Source organism: Dromaius novaehollandiae, chromosome W (assembly GCF_036370855.1).
Source record: "Dromaius novaehollandiae isolate bDroNov1 chromosome W, bDroNov1.hap1, whole genome shotgun sequence".
Lineage (NCBI taxonomy): Eukaryota > Metazoa > Chordata > Aves > Casuariiformes > Dromaiidae > Dromaius > Dromaius novaehollandiae.
Window position 1 is genome coordinate 16,983,873 of NC_088130.1, and position 18,015 is coordinate 17,001,887.

General features: G+C 44.2%; 2 protein-coding genes across 5 annotated transcripts in view; one reads left to right on the plus strand and one right to left on the minus strand.

Annotated features, from left to right (window-relative positions):
* LOC135323428 (uncharacterized) overlaps window positions 1–12,173 on the minus strand; it is a 28,198-nt gene extending 16,025 nt beyond the window's left edge. The window contains exon 1 of one of the 3 annotated variants that reach the window (XR_010385762.1): window positions 11,241–12,163. The gene's annotated coding sequence lies outside the window, so the exon portion shown is untranslated. Of the gene's footprint in view, window positions 1–11,240 lie in introns of all 3 variants that reach the window. The other 2 variants (XR_010385761.1, XM_064500555.1) reach the window with 2 other exon arrangements.
* Window positions 12,174–12,180: 7 nt separating this feature from the next.
* LOC112978790 (procathepsin L) lies at window positions 12,181–17,334 on the plus strand. Of its 2 annotated transcripts, XM_026092517.2 has the most exons (8): window positions 12,181–12,295; window positions 12,693–12,828; window positions 13,173–13,295; window positions 13,379–13,534; window positions 13,885–14,109; window positions 15,562–15,730; window positions 16,050–16,167; window positions 16,932–17,334. In XM_026092517.2, the coding sequence occupies exons 2-8, from the start codon at window positions 12,703–12,705 to the stop codon at window positions 17,029–17,031; spliced, it is 1,017 nt and encodes a 338-aa protein (XP_025948302.1). In that variant the 5' UTR covers window positions 12,181–12,295; window positions 12,693–12,702; the 3' UTR covers window positions 17,032–17,334. The 2 variants fall into 2 exon arrangements, with proteins under 2 accessions (XP_025948302.1, XP_064356624.1); XM_064500554.1 differs by lacking the exon at window positions 12,693–12,828 and having other exon boundaries at window positions 12,250–12,295.
* The last annotated feature ends 681 nt before the right edge of the window (window positions 17,335–18,015 follow it).

Genomic DNA, 18,015 nt, shown 5'->3' on the forward strand with positions numbered 1-18,015 from the left:
AGAAGTTCAGGTAGGAACATGCTGCTTCTAGCTCTCCACAGCTACAATTTATCCTTTTAGGAATCCATTTGTCTGCAGCAGTAATACTTAGGTAGCTGTAAGATCTTCTGCAGGTATATGAGAGAGCCAGCTGTGCAAACAGCTGGACAACAGGGATGTAAGAAAAAGGTGATTCTGTGTAATAAAAGGTGAGGGGGCAGAACTGATGAACCCTTGTTATCTTGGGATTTCTCTTTTGTCTGCTATTCCTCCCTACAACCGTGCAATCCCTTTCTCTCTATATCCCTCCACATTCCCACTGGGCAAGAAAGAGTTTGTGCCATGGACAGCTTGTTGGCCATGGACAACAAGGAGCTGTATGTGTCTCGACTGCGGTAGGTGCCCACTGTGGTGACATGTGTGTGACAGCTGTGGTCTACCTGGCTTTCCCTTGACAGAGGCTATGATTCGGGTTTCCTCTCTTCTACCCAAACACTGTCTTCGGGGCAAGCTGGATACTTGTATTCCCTTTATAATCTGATCCACGATGGCCAATGTGCTCAAAAGGCAAGGGGGGGGGGTACAGACATAGACACTGTGATCCCTTAAGTCTCGTATTCTTAGGGAAACAGGGTTAAAAAACCCAGAGAAGGTAGTGATGACCTAATGAGAGGGAGCATGAGCAGCACAAGCATCAATCTCACAGTTTACTCTGCACAGCCTGCCTAAGCAAAACTCTGACTGCAGGTCTTCAAGTTCAGCCTGCGGAAGGATGCAGGATAAGGCTCTCTGCACTCTGCTATGATTCACCTCAAACTGAGTATTTTCTCGTATTCGTAAAACAGGAAAATGGAAAAAGCTGCCTCTGCTGAATTTCTGCTGGCAACCTCTGCTTACAAGAAGTCCCCGCTTTGTGGTGTACTCAGCAATTTAGTGAGAGAAACACTTGGGTAAGTGACTTCAAAAAGTTGTTTGAATAAGGTGAGGTAATCCTGGCTTCTCAGAAGCAGTGGGAGGAACAACCAAAACACGTAGGAAAGCAACAAGAAGGTGAATTACTCAGGCTCCACCAAGGACACAACCAGAGGTGAGGAGGAGGTTGTACAGGGACTTGAGGGCAAAACGGTGCTCTTACAATGCATCTCGCCTATTTAGCATTCACCAAGAGCAACCTACAGACCCACTATCTGCAGTCTCATCAGAAAAAGAGCAGCTAGGTTTCTATGAATGTATCTTCTGCTATAGGATGTGAGTAACCAGCATGCTCTTCCGTTCCTCTGCTTGAGGACAACAGCAGCAACTCTGCCAAGACATCCACATCACTAGGTCTTGATATTGCCATTCTGCTGCTTTCTCCTCCAAGTCTGTAGTGAACTTAGGATGCGGAATTACAGTGGGCATCTCTTGGTGGCCCAGCCATAAATGGAGAGGATGAACTCTTGTAATCTTTCCAGTGCTTTACATGAAGCAAATGGTGCTGGGCATTTTTCAAATAAGGTAATTTCATTTTTGCTTTACCTAAAAACAAACAAAAAAAACACACAAAACCCTCACACACACAATTTGAGTATTGGCTTTCATCTTCTGCCCCTAAATTTTGGGCAAGCCTGTAGTGAGGTATTTGCTGGCTTGCCAGGATGGGGCTGAATGGAGATTTTCTAGACACCAGTCCCAAATTCTTTTCAGGATTGATCCCTCACTCACTCACAGGGCTTAATTAACAAACATGTTTGTGCTTTGTTAGTTCATGGGAGAATGCATTACATTTAATAGTGATACCATTACAATGAGGTATGTTACTATCTCCTTTTTGTTTCATCTTGATTACCTCCAATCAAGATTTAGCTGAAAACATACAATGCGCATTACCACAGCATCTAGGGCGTCTGCTGCCCTCTGCTTCTTTCAAAGGATAGTGATAAGGCAAGGCTGACACTTAAGGAAAGAGAATTTTACAGAGTCAGTGGTGTTGCTGATAAAGATTGGGGGAAGGAGGGAAAGAAAAAAGTTTTTTTTTTATTTTTGTTTTTCTTTTTTAAGAAGAGGTTGAGACATTAAAGAGCCTCAGGACATTGTGAATTAACCTGGTGGGTGGAAGAGAAAAAGCCAGAGAAAACATTAAGAAATTCCACTTCTACTCAAATCAGCTATCAGTTGCTTCAAGCAACTTTGTTTGTGTTCATTTTCACTCTGCCTGAAGACCCATCAGCAGACAACCTTTGTCACATGAGGAAAGATTAGGAGAGAGGTTAGGAGAAGACCACTGGCGGCAGAAGAGCCAGCAGCTGAGGAAGTGGACTTCTACCTCGCTGAGCCTAATGCAGGCGGCGTAAACAACCACCTCAAAGTTGCTGAGTTTGTTTGGGGTTGTCTGCAAAGCACAAAATTCTCCCAGAGACCACGTGAAACGGGCACGTTACAGCCAGAGCTAAAACAAGCAGACTTTTCCATGCTAGCCGTTCTGATATCATTTAAAAAATGTGCATGTTAGTTCCTGTCCAAAAGCAAGCACAGAAAGCTAGCCAATTAGCCAAGTCTCAGTTATCTAAACTATTTTTTAAATAAAATCTGTACCTATCAGGCTTTGCTTGATAGCTTTTAGAAGTTGTTTTAATGTTTTCAGTCCTGTTTAGACAAACCGGCCAACTGAAGGCTTGGACACTACTTCAGCATGGGGAATGTTTTAAATATGTTTTTAGGTGTAGTCAGATACAGGAAGAAGTATGGACTAGCCTCAGCTGAGTTTCGCCACCTTTACTTGAGCAGTAAAGCAGAGGAGGGGAAAAAAACATGCCTATGTGGAATTAGAAATTCCTTTAGCCAACTCAACCAAGTCTAATCCTGGAATTTTACTGGATAATTTCTGTAGTTTTCGTTTCAATGACATGGGGAGCTTTTTAATACTAATGTGAAAGAGCATTTTAATTTAAACACAGAACATCACTAAAACATGTTCTTACATTAATAGTTTGCCTTTCTTTCTAGTAATTTTCATGTACTTGCCATGAACACTTCATGACAGTGAAAATTCAGCTTATTGAACAATATATGAAAAAACATAGGTCACATTATGAGTTATGGTGACATTATTTCAAGAAACAATCATCACTCATGCCAAAAAAAAAACCCACCAAATCCCAAACCCCAATACACTCTTCTTGCTAAGAAAAAAATAATAATTAAAAAAGATTTTGGTTATACACTGATAGTTGCCACTGTACATATAGTCAAAAATAGTCACAATGTAAGGTTTCATAGGTAAACTCTAGACCTGTAGCATGCTGATTTTCTTTCCGTCTGTCTCTATCAAAGCATTTGGGGATTAAGCATATAAAACCAGACTGGGAATGTATCTTGGCCTGAATGTCAGGACAGGGCCTGTGTATAGATGCATTGAAATGTGCAGCAGAGAAAGCCTCTAGGAGCAGAGACAGATGATAGCTGGAGAAACCTCCCTTTACCCAGGCAGATTAATGGCCATGGTGTGGAGGAGAGATGCATGAGCCCGTGGCTCCTGTATCCTGAAAAGTGTGGCTGCTGCAGCCTTAGCCACCTAAAGAAAGCTAAAGAAACCCGGGTTGTTCTCTTTTAAACACAACATGCTTTTGAACAGTTATTTTTGTTTAGTTGAACATGAAATTCTCAACAAAAGTTAACAAAGGGAAGAGGAACCACCCAGGGCTCTGTTCAGATTGCAGTGTGTGCTCAGCTGTCTGCCTTTCATGCTAATAGGAGGTGTTTGGGAATGTTATCATCGGGCAGGGGAGCAGAAGACAACCTAGGCATGGGGCATCGGGTCAAGCCCTCTTTCCGGTTATAGGCAAAGGTCAGACGTTTGCATTAAATCGTAGCTATTGTAAGTAACGAGTTTTTTGCAATCCAGTCTGTAAAATAGCTTACTTCTCTGATAGCTGAGTCTCTGACTAGTGATACTGATGGGGAGGGAGGAATCTGTTAAAAAAAGGCACTGAAATGTGAATGGTGAAACTCAGATTTGAGCAGGCCCAAACGCTAGACGGCCGAGCCACCTTCCAGCACAGCTGTATGCTGGCACAGGCAGCGCACCAACCACCCACTGCAGCCCCTGTGCCAGCACTGCACCACTGCAGGCCAAAAGACTGTCTGGAGCAAGAGCAGGGGAAGACACTGGTGAGTGGGATTGGCACTGGTGGTAAAGACACCACTGTGATGTGGAACAGTTACCTAAAGTATCTCTTGTTCAGTGATGGCCACTAACTATGCTTGTTTCACAGAATCGCAGAATCACTGGAGTTGGAAGGGACACCTGGAGATCACCTGGTCCAACCCCTCTGGTCAAGCAGGGTCACCACCAGCACATTGCCAAGGATCCTGTCCTGACAGTTTTCGAATATCTCCAAGGATGGAGACCCTACAACCTCTCTTGGTACCCTGTGCCAGTGTTCAATTACCCTCACAGTAGAAGGGTTTTCTTGTGTTCAGCTGGAACCTTCTGTGTTTCAGTTTGTGCCTGTGCCTCTTGTCCTGTCACTGGGCACTGTTGAGAAGAGTCTGCGCATGTCTTCTTCACACACTCCCATCAGGTATTTATACACCTTGATAAGATCCCCCCTCAGCCTTCTCTTCAGGCTGAACAATCCCAGCTCTCTCAGCCTCTCCTTGATGAGAAATGCTCCAGTCCCTTAATCATTTGTATGGCCCTTCACTGCACTCACTCCAGTATGTCCATGTCTTTTTTATGCTGGGAAGCCCAGAACTGGACCCAGCACTCCCAGGTGTGGTTTCACCAGTGCTGAGTAGAGCACTGAGGGGAAGGATCACCTACCTCGACCTGCCGGCAACGCTCTTCCTAATGCAGCCCAGGATACCACCGGCCTTTTTTGCCATAACAGCACATTGCTGGCTAATGTCCAACTTGTCCACCAGGATTTCCAGGTCCTTCTCTGCAAAGCTGCTCTCCAGCATGGGGTTATTTTTCCCCAGGGGCAGGACTCTGCACTTCCTGTTGTTGAACTTCACGATAATCTTCTCTGATCATTTCTCCAGCATGCTGAGGTCCCTCTGAATAGCAGTGCAACCATCAGGTGTATCAAACAATAACTAAACCATTGTAAAACACTTTCAGCTTCATTTCACATTTAGATGAGTGTCCCACTGTGCAAATGCACCTTCAGTGCCCCATGAGGAACCGGTACAGAAGGTCGTTCCTTCTCCCACTCTGACCTGAAGCTATGGGGTGTGTATTTGGGATGCTCCAAGGGGTTAGGATGATCAAAGAGGGAAAGGTCAAAAGAAATTCTGCTCTACCAATAGTGAGGAGAAGATCTCAATCAGGCAGGTCCTTGTTGATCAGCGTGGTCCTAGAAAAGACCTGCTGTAGTACCAGACATAAGTGATAAAAATATTTGAAATGATTATGGAAATCTGGCAGTAATTACCAGCATGCTAGTGTTCAGAGGGCTGAATATGCTCCAAGTGGATCTCAGAGACTGGCAAGGCAATGCATATTGCTCTGATTTATATTACTTATATATTATATTGCATCTCAAAAATTAACACCACCCTTTGCATTTATTTGCATTGGCAGAAGGGGGGAAAAAGAGAATGTATAATTATTTACCATGGCAAACTTCCTTACTGCAGAGACTAGACTGAGCTATCCAATGGTCATTCATTAGATCTCACTAGCTATAACAGTTTTATTTCAGACATTGGTCTCTGCCTCTGTTTTCCTATCTGTAGAATAAGAATGAGTCACATGAGTCACTACTGCTTTAACCCATTCAGCACATGCACTCATTTTTTCCCTACTACCTGATTTCCATGAAAACCGATTTTAAAACAGTATTTGGCTGTTTCAATTGCCCTCTCTTCTTTCGTGAATAGCTTTTGTTTAACCTTCCCTCACATGATCTGTTAATGAAGCCCAGCCTGTAACTTTTCAGTTTAAAAATAATTCCTCACATCACTCACAATCTTTAACCTTATCATGGGAAATGCTTTACAGCATGTCAACTTGCCCTTTAGACACCACTGCTCCAAGAACAACAGAAGACAGACAAACAGATTTTCTTTCACAGTCCGCAGCTGTTTACAAGAGCTTGCAGAAGTACAAACATTATGCTGAAGCACTGAAAGATTTCGGCTTTTCTGATCTTTATTACTGCTTCAGTTTCAAAACAGAAATGGTAGATTGTTTAAATCCAAATGAGATTTCAAATATTAAATAGTATATGAAATGCTCCTCAAAGCCTTCTTGGAACTCAGTTAAAATACCCTCACTGTGATCCGCAGAGTAGAGATGGGAAGCTAGAAACTGGCCTTGGTCAGATCAACCTTACAATGTAGGCAGGATTTCCAAATAACTTTCAATGTGTTACAATAAGAATTGTAAATCAAGAGAATCAAGAGATAGTAACTACTTGTGTTTAAAATTTGCAAAGAAATATTCTTTTTAGTATGAAGAAAAAAGCACCAAAGTCCTTTAAATTTTAGAGAAAGATGTCGATACAGTGTGGAAATTATTCTGTATACATGAACTTTCACATCAGCTATTTAACATGATACTTCCCCATGTTCTCCTACTATTCCCCCAGTGTTAGCTTTCAATATCATAAGCCTCCTGAAGCTCAGAAATGACTGTCAGGCAGAAATCAAGAGGAGACACTGAGTAAAGACTGAGGCCTCAATCTAACTGATGTTTGAAATATCAAGTATGTGAGTTACACCATGGTCAAAGCTTCAAGGCTGATTTCAAGTGTGACTCAATATTTAGCATCTCTAAAAAAATACAAGTTAAGGTAAAAGAAAAAAGAAACCAAAACACAGACAAAAATAACTTCAGCAGAACAAAAGAGACCTTGCAGGAAGACAACATCGCTTTGGGAAACCCTAACGCAGCAGAAGGAGCAATACTAGGCTGCCCTGTCTTGCTTGCAAGGCAAGCAATCCCTTGCATCACTCCCCAGTTCCTGCGATCAGGTAAGATATTGAGATGTAAATTGAGTTGCCTTTGCCTTGTGACAGGCCAGCAGAGAGGCTGGAATGCAGTTTCTTATCTTGCACTTGGGTGAGGAAATGATGGTTTTTGGGAGATCACAAGACTGCTGAAAACAAAAAGATGTTTAAGAAGGGTAGTGTCACTGCTTCCCTGCCATCTCCGAGGTCTTCCAAAAACTCACAGAACCGTATCTATGCTCCCTTGAAGCAGATGCTGCTTCATTTTCTAACCTAACAAAGACGCAACTAATTTCATTACGAGTGTTTCAGCTGAAACACAATTTGAATCTGATTTCTTACCAGAAAGAATGCAAAACAAAGATTCTTGAGTTGGTATTTATAAACACTGTTAACGCCAAAGGGACCTTATAAACTCCAAAGTGATTTCAGATCTTTGGTGAGGAATGTCCAAGTCGGGCAGGAAGGGTGGTTACTTTTCATGCAGCCACAGGAAGAAGGGTAATGTGAGAATCTCTTTTTACCAAAGAGGTAAAAAATGTCTGCTGTTTTTAAAAGCTTGTTTCTGAAACTGGTATTCAAAATATATATTAAAGTTAGTAGCACTTTTTCTTTTAAGATGACATATAGGTATCTTTTCTATAACTGTTTTCTCACATCCTCCTAACATTCTGAAAAACACGTCGGTGTTGGAATTTTTCTGTACTTGTTTTCTGTAAGAAGAATCCTTACTGTAAAATATAAGAAAAACATGATTACTTTGCTAAAAAGAAAGCTGACCTGGTTCTTCAAAGTTCCATTTTCCTACACATACACATGACGAATAACCAGACTCTGGCTTTTAAAATCTGCTCAGTGCTTCTAAAATACACCTGTGCTCTTTTAAACTGGATCAGCTTTCAGTTGACCATAAGTATAACTGTGACTGGGAAATAATTTTGCTGTTTTTCTGGTAGCATCAAATAAAAGCTAATCAAAACCTTGCAGTGAAATGAAGTCATATGCACTTGAGGTTAGATAATACTGTAAGACACACCTTGATTACTACCTGCCTGCTGTACAAGTCCATTTTTAAGTCAGAGTTTAGTAAGTTAAAATGAAAGAAACCAGATTTAAGTCAGATGAACTTAACCTAGCAAAAAAAAAAACATGTTCACGATCATCACTTTTTAAGCAAGCCAGATCAGTTTATGTATTCCATAGATCCTGAATTTAGTCTTCATATTAATACAAAATCAATGTTTGCCTAACTAAAGTAGCCTTTCTTTGCTGTTATGTGGAGAAATCCAAACAAACCATTGATTTTTACCTCAGTAAGGATCATGGCACACAAATTACCTTGAGACAGCTGGTCTATGCGAACTGCTTGTGTGCACGCTCTTACCTCGGTAAGTGTGACCTGGATTACTCTTCTTGCATTGCACAGATGTTTCTGACACATTGCCAGACTTGCTGCAGCTTTGCAAGTCAACTACCATTACCCAGGAGTTTTGCTTTTTGGATTTCTGGGTCTTTTTCTTGTGATACAGGTCGGCCCCTTCCTCTGCACAGTTGTACCAAGAGAAAGATGAGGAAGAAGGACTTAAAGTACGAAACAAGTTTCAGAAATTCTGGATTCAAGTAAACAGAGTGGTTGCAGTGGGAGAGGATTGTGCTGCACACCTGGGAAGAACAGCGGCAGCTGAATTTCATTTCAGTAAGATACTTCTCTGAAGATCGATGTTGAGTTGACCCCACCAGCTGCACAGGCAACACATCGCTATGTAAGCTCTTGTGCCTATTGAGAAACACATGGCCTCAGCCATCTCAAAACTTGTAGGTCCAGATAGCCACAGGGTGGTTGTTAGTCAGCATAGACAGGCTATCTTTTAGCTGTTGTAACAGAAGCATGACCAGTTACTAAAGAAGTGTTGTTGTGTCTTAGAAGAGTGATATGTCTTTGGCAAAATAGCCAGAGTTCTGCATATACTGAGTTCCCCAACAGCCACTTTTTTAAAGTAATATGGAAAGTTATCTTCCAAACAGGAAAGATTTGAAATAAAGGACAGGGGGTCTTCTTCCTTCAAAGTTTTGGTCTTTCTGCTCACTACAAAAAAGGACTGTTACTACTGTGATTAGCATGGCTGTCCAGGTCTCTTCTGGACCAGAATGGCATGGCATGAGCTGAAGTTTGAAGATGAGGGACTGAGGAGCTCTTGCTTTCAACCTATGTCTCTGCTAACATGGAATGAGTGCTCTGCACACATGACCCTTATGCTATTACTGGTTCCCACAGAGATGTTTTCAGTACAGCAAAGATTGCTGGGTGATGGGTGTCATCAAGTAGGGTGTCATGAAGTAGCACAGTTTTGATGGAAAATAATTTTTAGCATTATCTCTCTGGTTAATACCTCTAACTGCTGCCATTGACCCTCTGTTCATTTCAGCAGACCACCACCACACTAGGCTCTCAGTCTGGCATGTCATGGTGTACAGACAGGAGCAGTGGGAACAGCATTGGGACAGAGGCTGCCTTGTAGCAGCACTGGGAATAAAATTAAGTATTAGCTGTTTAATATGGCATGTTTGCCTTGATTCATGTTATTGACGGTCTCTGCAGCGTTGCTGGCAGTCTTGGTGTTCATGACAATGTCATACAAATCTCAGACAGGACTTGCTTGCACAGTTCAGGTAGTCCTAGGCCAGTTTCCTATCATAAGCTTCTAAATGGCAGTCTCGTGATGACAGGGTCTGATCTTAGCCCCTGCCATGCCAATTTCTCTTGCATATGCTTATGTTTCTGCACCTGGGCTCCAATGTTTCCTGTCTTTGCTTCCCACCAGGGAGCATAGAGATTTGGGACCTCAGGATTAGTCTAATTAGACATCATGATGAGTCAGTGTGCTGCTGGGTTGAATAAATAGGAAAGGCAAAATGACTCAGGGAGTACTGAAGGCAGAGAGACAGAATTTAGCTGTACAACAACAGTGAAACCAAAGGAAGACGGGGAGGTAGAGAAATAATGCTGCTGAAGAAACGGGAAAAGCACTAGGGGAATGGAGATGGAGGACATACCAAAATACCTGGGGAACTGATATGTCCATACAACAGTTATGACTCAGTGCAAGATGAAAGTTAACATACTGTCCAAGATTCGCAACAAATTGTTGGTTAAGATTTGCTTATGTAGGGCAGCTAAATAAACTTGCAGTGTGAACTTATCTTCAAAGTGAAAATAATAGAGAGAGAGAGAGAGAGAGAGAGAGAGAGAGAGAGAGAGTGTGTGTGTGTGCGCGCGTGTGCACACGCGCACTATGAGTCTCCACAAGGAGAGGTAGCATGGTACAGCTAGTACACTGTGGTATCACATGCTAGCTGCTGATGTGGTAACTTCCCCATATACACAAGACCTCATGCCATCCGGAAAAGTATCGATTTGTCTTGGTGCATTTTAGCATGCACTACAGAGCAGAAACATGTGATTTATGGTGCAAGACTTTCTGTAGCTTTGAATTTACCTCCTGTCACACTAGCTAAACATCTTGCCTTTTAAAAAAGACTCTTTGTCCACAGTTCATTTGAGAACTTAATTGTAGCCTTTGGATGCTGAGTTGTATCAGATAGAGTTGTAGAAATACAGCTAACATAAATGGGACTGAAATGTCCCATTGCACAGAAAATATCAGCAAAAAGCTGTGAGGAAAAAGCTTTTCAAATGCCACAACAATTAAAAAAATATTCCAGCCCCTAACTATGAGGTAGTTGCACTATGCAAATTTCATCTGAATCTCCTGAGTTATTTACATGTGAATTGGTTAAGTAGTGAAAAGCTTCCTGGAAAGATACAAATGCATATACTTATTCAGGGCCTGGATTTTCATTTTCCTCTGGAAAGAAGGAAATAGAACATTTCCCTTGGAAAAGGCTGGTCTGAAACTGTTGCTTGACAATTAGAAATACAAAAGAAAGCTGTTTTGTTAAATGGCAAGCACACAGACATCTAGGTTAATTTTTCAATCTGTATACACTATTAATTATTAGATCTTGTGCAAATGTGCAATGTCGATTATTGCAGTATATGGCACTTTTCTTCCTTTTTTTTTCTTCCTTTAAAAAATTCCCATTTTCCTGCTCAAAGTGACATGTCTGCTTATGTATCAACCATCCTGATATATCAGTTCTGAGCGTCCATTTGCAAGCTTATATTGAAGTAAGTAGCTTAGCTTTAAAACATCTTGTTTCTTGGCAGCTTTATGTTCACTGACTAATCAAGGAAAACCATTGTTAGGTGTGTTTACACTTACATTTTTGTGAAATCAGTATTAGTTCAGTGACACGAGACTTACATCAGCACTTTCAGGAGAAAACACAACCATTACACCTTCTCCACATGTTTGGCTGCGCGGGGCTACTCCGGGCCAAAGACTGCTCCTGTGATAATCCGCGTAAGGAAACATGTTTGTTTTAATGACACACTTTGTGTCTTAAGACATCAACGAAAAGGGAGAAGCACACATCATATGATTTCTGCCTTATTGCTGTTGTGCAACAGTCTATAAACCCATTTTTTACATAAACATGTACTTTTAAATCTGCGAGCTCAAGCAGTCAGGAACATTAGTTTTACAGGAGTTTATGGGGGAACCTGCATACCTCCCGCTGCTCTTCCATCGCGGGGGGAAGTTTCCCGTTTGAAACGAACGTCTGTCCACGCCGGGTTAGACGCACACTTGCCCACGAGTACATCTCCCGTTTCACCCGTGGGGCAGCTCTCGGTGCCACCAACACCTTCTGCTTCGCAGCAGACATCGCTGGCAAAGGCCGCCGGCGACGGGAAACCCAGCGCGTGAGCTGCCTCCTCCATCCGATCACGGCTGGCTAACGGGGAGGCCTTGGCGTTCCCGCGGGTGCACGCGCCCGGCCCTTTTTTCTTTTTCTTTTTTCCTTCAGATTTCTTTTTTTCCTTACGGTCTGCCAGTTAAGACCTTCAAAAACTCCTCTTAAACTCAACACCAAATACCCGCAGCCACCGCCCTCCCGCGGTGACCCCGCTCACCAGGACTGACACAAAACACCCATCTTTGGGGCAAGGCTGCCCACGCCAACGGCTCTGCGCGTGCCGCGGGGGAGCCCCGACCCCGGCGCGGGCCTGAGAGCAGGGCCGGGGCCGGGGCCGGGCAGGGCGGCAGCGGCGGCCCCCGGCGCGGTGCCGCCGCGGCCCCTCACGGACGCCCGGCCCGGCGCTGCGCGGCGCTGCGCGGCGGGGCGAGGCCAGGCCCGGCCTGGCCGGGCCCCGCCGCCAATCGGCGCGGCGCGGCGGGGCGGGCGCGGGCGCGGCGGTTTATAAGAGGGGCCGCGGGGCCGAGCCGGCCCGGGCAGTGGGGCAGCGCGGGGGAGCCAGGTGAGGCGGGGCCATGGGCTAGGCAGCGGGGCTGGAGGGAAGGGGCCGCCATTCCCGGCGCTTCCCCCGCCCGGCCGCGCCGGCCTTGTTTGCGGGTGCGGGCGGGCCCGGCTGCGGCTCCGCGCCGGTTTGCGCCGCCGCGGCCTCCGGCGGGGCCCGGCCGTGTTGTGTCGCGGGGACCGGGGACGCCCTGCCCGCCGCGGCGGGGGGGGGGTCCCTTCCTCCGGGGCAGGCGGGTTTTGTCCCCCCTCCCCCGTAACCGGCGCGGCGGGGGACGACGCCGTGTCGGCGGGCAGTTTCGTGCCGGGCCCGACATCTCCCCCGGCTCGGTGCCGTGGAGGAGACCGCGGCTTGTCCGCGGCGCTTTGTCTGAGCGGTGCCGCCTCATTCCTCGCAGGCCTGCCAGCATGAATGTATTTCTGGGCATACTCCCCTTGTGCCTGGGGCTGTCCTCCGCTGCTCCGAGACTAGACCCCGACCTGGATGGCCACTGGCGGCTGTGGAAGTCGTGGCACAACAAGGGCTACCATGAGGTGAGCGCCCCGGCGTGTGTGCGGCCCGGCGAGCGCCCGGCTCGCCGCTGGGCCCGCGTAGCTGAGTCACGACTGCTGTGTGTTAATGCTGGGTCTGACCTACGTTTGCGAAAGATCGTCCCGCTTCCCAGGTCCCTTCCCTTTGTTCGTGTAGCTAATCATTGCTACTATATATTTTTCTTACCTTCTGAGGATGGCAAAATTACCATCTCTTACATAACATTCTGGTTTTTGTTTATGGGTAGTCTGCATTGAGTATACAAGCCATAAGGAAGCATGCTCTAACTAATGTGAAACTCTGCTTGAACTTTCTCCTTGAAGTATGTTGTTTTCTGGCCCCTCAGAGAGAGGAAAGCTGGAGGAGAGTGGTGTGGGAGAAGAATCTGAAAATGATCGAACTCCACAATCTGGATCACTCCTTAGGAAAGCATAGTTACAAGCTGGGAATGAATCAGTTTGGTGACATGGTATGTATAAAGGGAGGTGTAAAATGTAGCTCTGAAGAGCGGCATTTGCTAGATGGTGACTGCATGTCCTGAATTCTCTTCAGACAACTGAGGAGTTCAGACAGCTGATGAACGGCTACGTACACAAGAAGTCAGGACGGAAGTACAGAGGATCCCAGTTCCTTGAGCCCAGCTTCCTGGAAGCACCAAGATCTGTAGACTGGAGAGAGAAAGGATATGTAACTCCAGTTAAAGACCAGGTATTCTATGATGGTGGGCTTTCAACCAGTTATAGGTTCAGTTACCTGAATGCTGCCTCCACTTCTGTAGAGCAAAAATACTGAGGACTTGTTTAATGAAGACTAGTGCAAGCTTACTAAATTAAGTGCAAGTTCAATAAAACTTCTGTAGTCCTTTAGAATTGTATAGGAATTGATCTCTTAGATGTCTAAGAACTGGAAAGACTTTAGTAGCTTCAGTTTCATCTTCCTAGTGTGTACAAATGAAGTTGGACTTGGCTTGTGCCTTTTTACATTTTGACTGTGGTAGGAACTGTTTGTTTACTCCACCTGCCTGCAGTGGTAACTTGTGACTTCACTTTCTGCTTCAGGGTCAGTGTGGCTCTTGCTGGGCTTTCAGCACAACGGGAGCTCTCGAAGGGCAGCAGTTCAGAAAAACTGGCAAACTTGTTTCGTTGAGTGAGCAGAATCTGGTAGACTGTTCCCGCCCTGAAGGGAATCAAGGCTGCAATGGTGGTCTCATGGACCAGGCTTTCCAGTATGTGCAAGACAATGGGGGAATTGATTCAGAAGAATCCTACCCATACACTGCAAAGGTAAATGTAATAGCTGAACTTGTATTGCAAGTGTTGCATACACTGTGTGGACAAATCTGTATGTGCCAGAAAACTCATACCTAGAAAGGAAAATGTCTATTTAAGTATTCATCAGTATACCTGCTCTTCTTGCATCTCCCTGCCCCTGCACAAGAAAAACCTAGAATGATGCTAGCCCCAGATTTAGTAAGAACTGCATACTGCTACTGGTCTTCGAGGTCAAAATCTTACCAGACCAGCTGGAAAAACTAGAGCAAATATTTTTGTTCCTCCTCCTCATTGCTGCCATCCTATCAGACCTCAGGTCTTATCTTGATTGACACACTAAGCCAAGACCCAGCACTTGTTGGAACTGCTATTTAATCCTAGGGATGCAATTCTGCTGCTCATAACTAAGCTATTATGGGGTGCTACCCATAGACCAGCTTGATTCTTGTAGCTGGCATGACTGTGGCAGGTAGTTGTAGTCATGTCTTCTGTCACTTCTGAACTAAGTGTGTGGAAATGCAGATGATGGTCAGACTCCTGAAATGGTTCTGACAATCTACCAAAAGTTAAATGGGCATTAGAGGAAGAAAGAACAAGAATAAATGGTGGTGTCACTTGAGAGCCTGAGATGTGGGCTTCCACCACTTGGAGTTCTGCTTGTTAAAGAAACTAAAACTTGGTTTCTCCAGATAGCCAAGTTGATTGAAGTGTTTAGCTTGCTAATTACAAACAGTAAGCAACTGAGTTGCTTACTGTGCCCTGTGTTTCTTTAATTGTTCCTAAGTATATAAGGGGAAAGGCAGCTCCAGCTGTGTTATCACACAAGAAAAGCAGGGATGTGCATACTTGTATTTGTTTTGACTTTAAAATGTGCTGACTTCCAAACTAAGCCTCCCTCCTGAGGTAATTGGCTGTGGCACTAATAGTTTAGGGTTTTTTTACAAAGATGATGATGTAAAGAAGAATCCCAAAATACAAGAATGCTGTATGTAAATCCATATAATAATCAAATGACTAATTTTCAGACTATTCTGAGCAGTTTTCTAGACTCTTTGACAGGCTGTAAAATTGTGGACTTTAAGTGCTTGCTTGCTGAGCTGTTTCTGGACTGGTTTGTAACTAATGAATGTTTGGCTCTCCTCCATTTCCCATTAACGCATTCTGGGCCTCTTCTCTGAAAAGAGACTTGTCCTGCCCACCAAAGAGTGCAGGGTTTCAGAATGTGAAGGCCTTTTGCATCCCACTAAAGCTTTTCTTGGCAGGGGGAGGTGCTCTGTCCTTTGTCTGTACCTTGGGGAAACTGGAAAGCAGTTTCTAGTTGTTTCAGTCCTCCTTTTGAAGGAAGAGAGCAGAACAAAAGCAAGGTCCTTTTTCAAGGCAGTGAAGTCACAGGTGTAGTTTCTGTGCTTGCCTGTATGTGTTTAAGTGGGTGACTATGTAGTAACTAGGACTTTTTTTCCTTAGGATGATGAAGACTGTCGCTACAAGGCAGAGTACAATGCTGCTAACGACACTGGCTTTGTGGACATCCCTCAGGGACATGAAAGAGCTCTCATGAAAGCAGTAGCCTCTGTGGGTCCAGTGTCTGTTGCTATTGATGCAGGCCACTCTTCATTCCAGTTTTATCAGTCAGGTGGGGATTTATTAGCAACTTGCATACAAAGTCTTTGCTACTTGCTTAACAAAGTATTTACCCTTGAATTTAGCTGGAGGAAGGTGGGGAGCTGTGATCTTGTGACATAGCACACAACCATGATTCTCCACATATACGGGTCCTTGTCCCTCAGTTTCTGCTGTGACAGTTCACTTAGAACCTCTCTGACTACTTCAAGAAGCTGTGCAAGGCCTGATTTGTGAAATGCACATACTCAGATGAGGGAGGAGGGCTTCTTGCAAGCGAGTTTGCTCACGTGGGGATTGTATCTTAACTTCATGAACTTGCTTCTCTTCAGGTATCTACTATGAACCAGACTGTAGCAGTGAAGACCTGGACCATGGTGTTCTGGTTGTAGGTTATGGCTTTGAGGGGGAAGATGTAGATGGCAAGAAATACTGGATTGTTAAGAACAGGTGAGATCTTCTCTCTCCAGTACCCTTGTAGGGAGAGGGAGGGAAGGAAGGTTTCTTGTCTCTTGTAGTTTTGTGGGGCAGGAAGGACAGTAGTTGATTTACATGTGGGAAAACCTGAAGACTGTTCTCAGGGTATCTTATGGCAAAAGTTAAGCCCAACTTGTGCTGCTGGCTACCTAATAAGTGGGCCCCAAGCAGCAAACTTTCTTCTGCATTTTGAGGTTAATTCCAAGAAGCTTGGTACTGGCACAGCCTGAGAAGCTGTTAAAGTGATGGGGGTGAGGGGGAACGAGGTTGTGGGAGGGGATGGATTTTTGGAAAGGGTTGCTCACTTGTGTGAAGTAGAGTAACAATTAAACTCTTAAAATGAAGTTGCTCTCATAAGCTAGAAGGAAAACAGTAAATGCCAAAGGGCACATCACATGAGTGTTTTGTGTTCCCAGCATTACTGGGGCACCACTCTCAAATGCTGCTTGCAGACTAGGTTCTCACTGAAACAGTGGGGCACTTCAGGCACTTGCAATCCAGGGTTATACACAGAGGCTTCTACCTAGCACGAGGAGGAGCTGGAGGGCTGCACCCTTTTTCTGTGAGCTTTTTGGTGCCTCTTCTGTAATGTACCTTGGTTTGTTCAAAAGTATTTGTAGCTGTCTTGTTTTTCCTCCATGAATGCAGGAGGCAGTGGTTCTCAGTTAAAACACTTTTTGTGGTAAATGTAAGTTTCTTTCTGAAAATGAAAACAAACCCTTTACTTCTATTTTCAGCTGGGGTGAGAAGTGGGGTGACAAAGGATATATCTACATGGCAAAAGACAGGAAGAACCACTGTGGGATAGCAACAGCTGCTAGCTATCCACTTGTATAATTTGAAGACTGAACATTTCAGTGCAAGAGTTGTTTTAAACTAAATGACCAAACCCATGTTCACACATGTGGTTGACTTGTATCCTTCAAAAGTCAACTTGATCTTTTTTTACTCTTGAGTTTTACATGTTGGTGACATGCCACTTGTTTTAAATTAATGTAAATGTTGGTATGTAAACAGCTTGTAATATTGCTGGCTTTTGACTGCTTAATCTAATAGATTATTCTATGTATTTTTTCCTTTTTTTAAATTGCAATGTGCCCAAAGGTTTACTTTTTAAATAAACACTTGAATTTCAGTGTATACAGATGATTTGGCTTTTTGGTCTTTTGGGTGTTTTTTGAGTCTTTATCAAAAGTTATCCTAAATGATACTGTTAACTGAATCTTGTATAGATACCTCATGAAAGAGGTATATTGCACTGGTATAAAATGCAACTGCATCTGGGAATGGCTAACAGCTGTTAGAAAATGGAATACAGTGTGTCTGTGACACAACAAATTATTTGAAAGGGGAAGCAGAAAAATGCCTTTATCCACTAAAATATTAGTCAAGTGACTGAAATGTGGCCTTCCATTTCTTTGCAACTACTTACTACTCTGAATGTGTCTGTAAGGTGACATTGGCTTAGTCCTGGGATCCAGAGGAGACACTGGTATCTCTGGTTCTTTGCACTTCACAACAAAGACTTTATTTCATGTCCTGCAGTTGTAGGGTTTAACTACCTGATCTTCACTTGGCTGTAGTGCTGTGAGTGCCCTTTTTTCTCATCCCCTCCCTTGAAGTACTTGGACTGCTTTAATTAGGGTAGTGGTCTCCTTTTAAGCATGTAGGTTGGGAGGGTGAAGGGGCGGGAGGCTGGTCCTACAGCTCGGCCAGTGCAGGTCCTGGGCCTATGGAGCTATAGGGGTTTTTTATGTTCAGTATCTCTCCAAAGTCTAAGGGACTTGGACTGCAAGCTAAGAAAGCTGGATTTCTTTATTG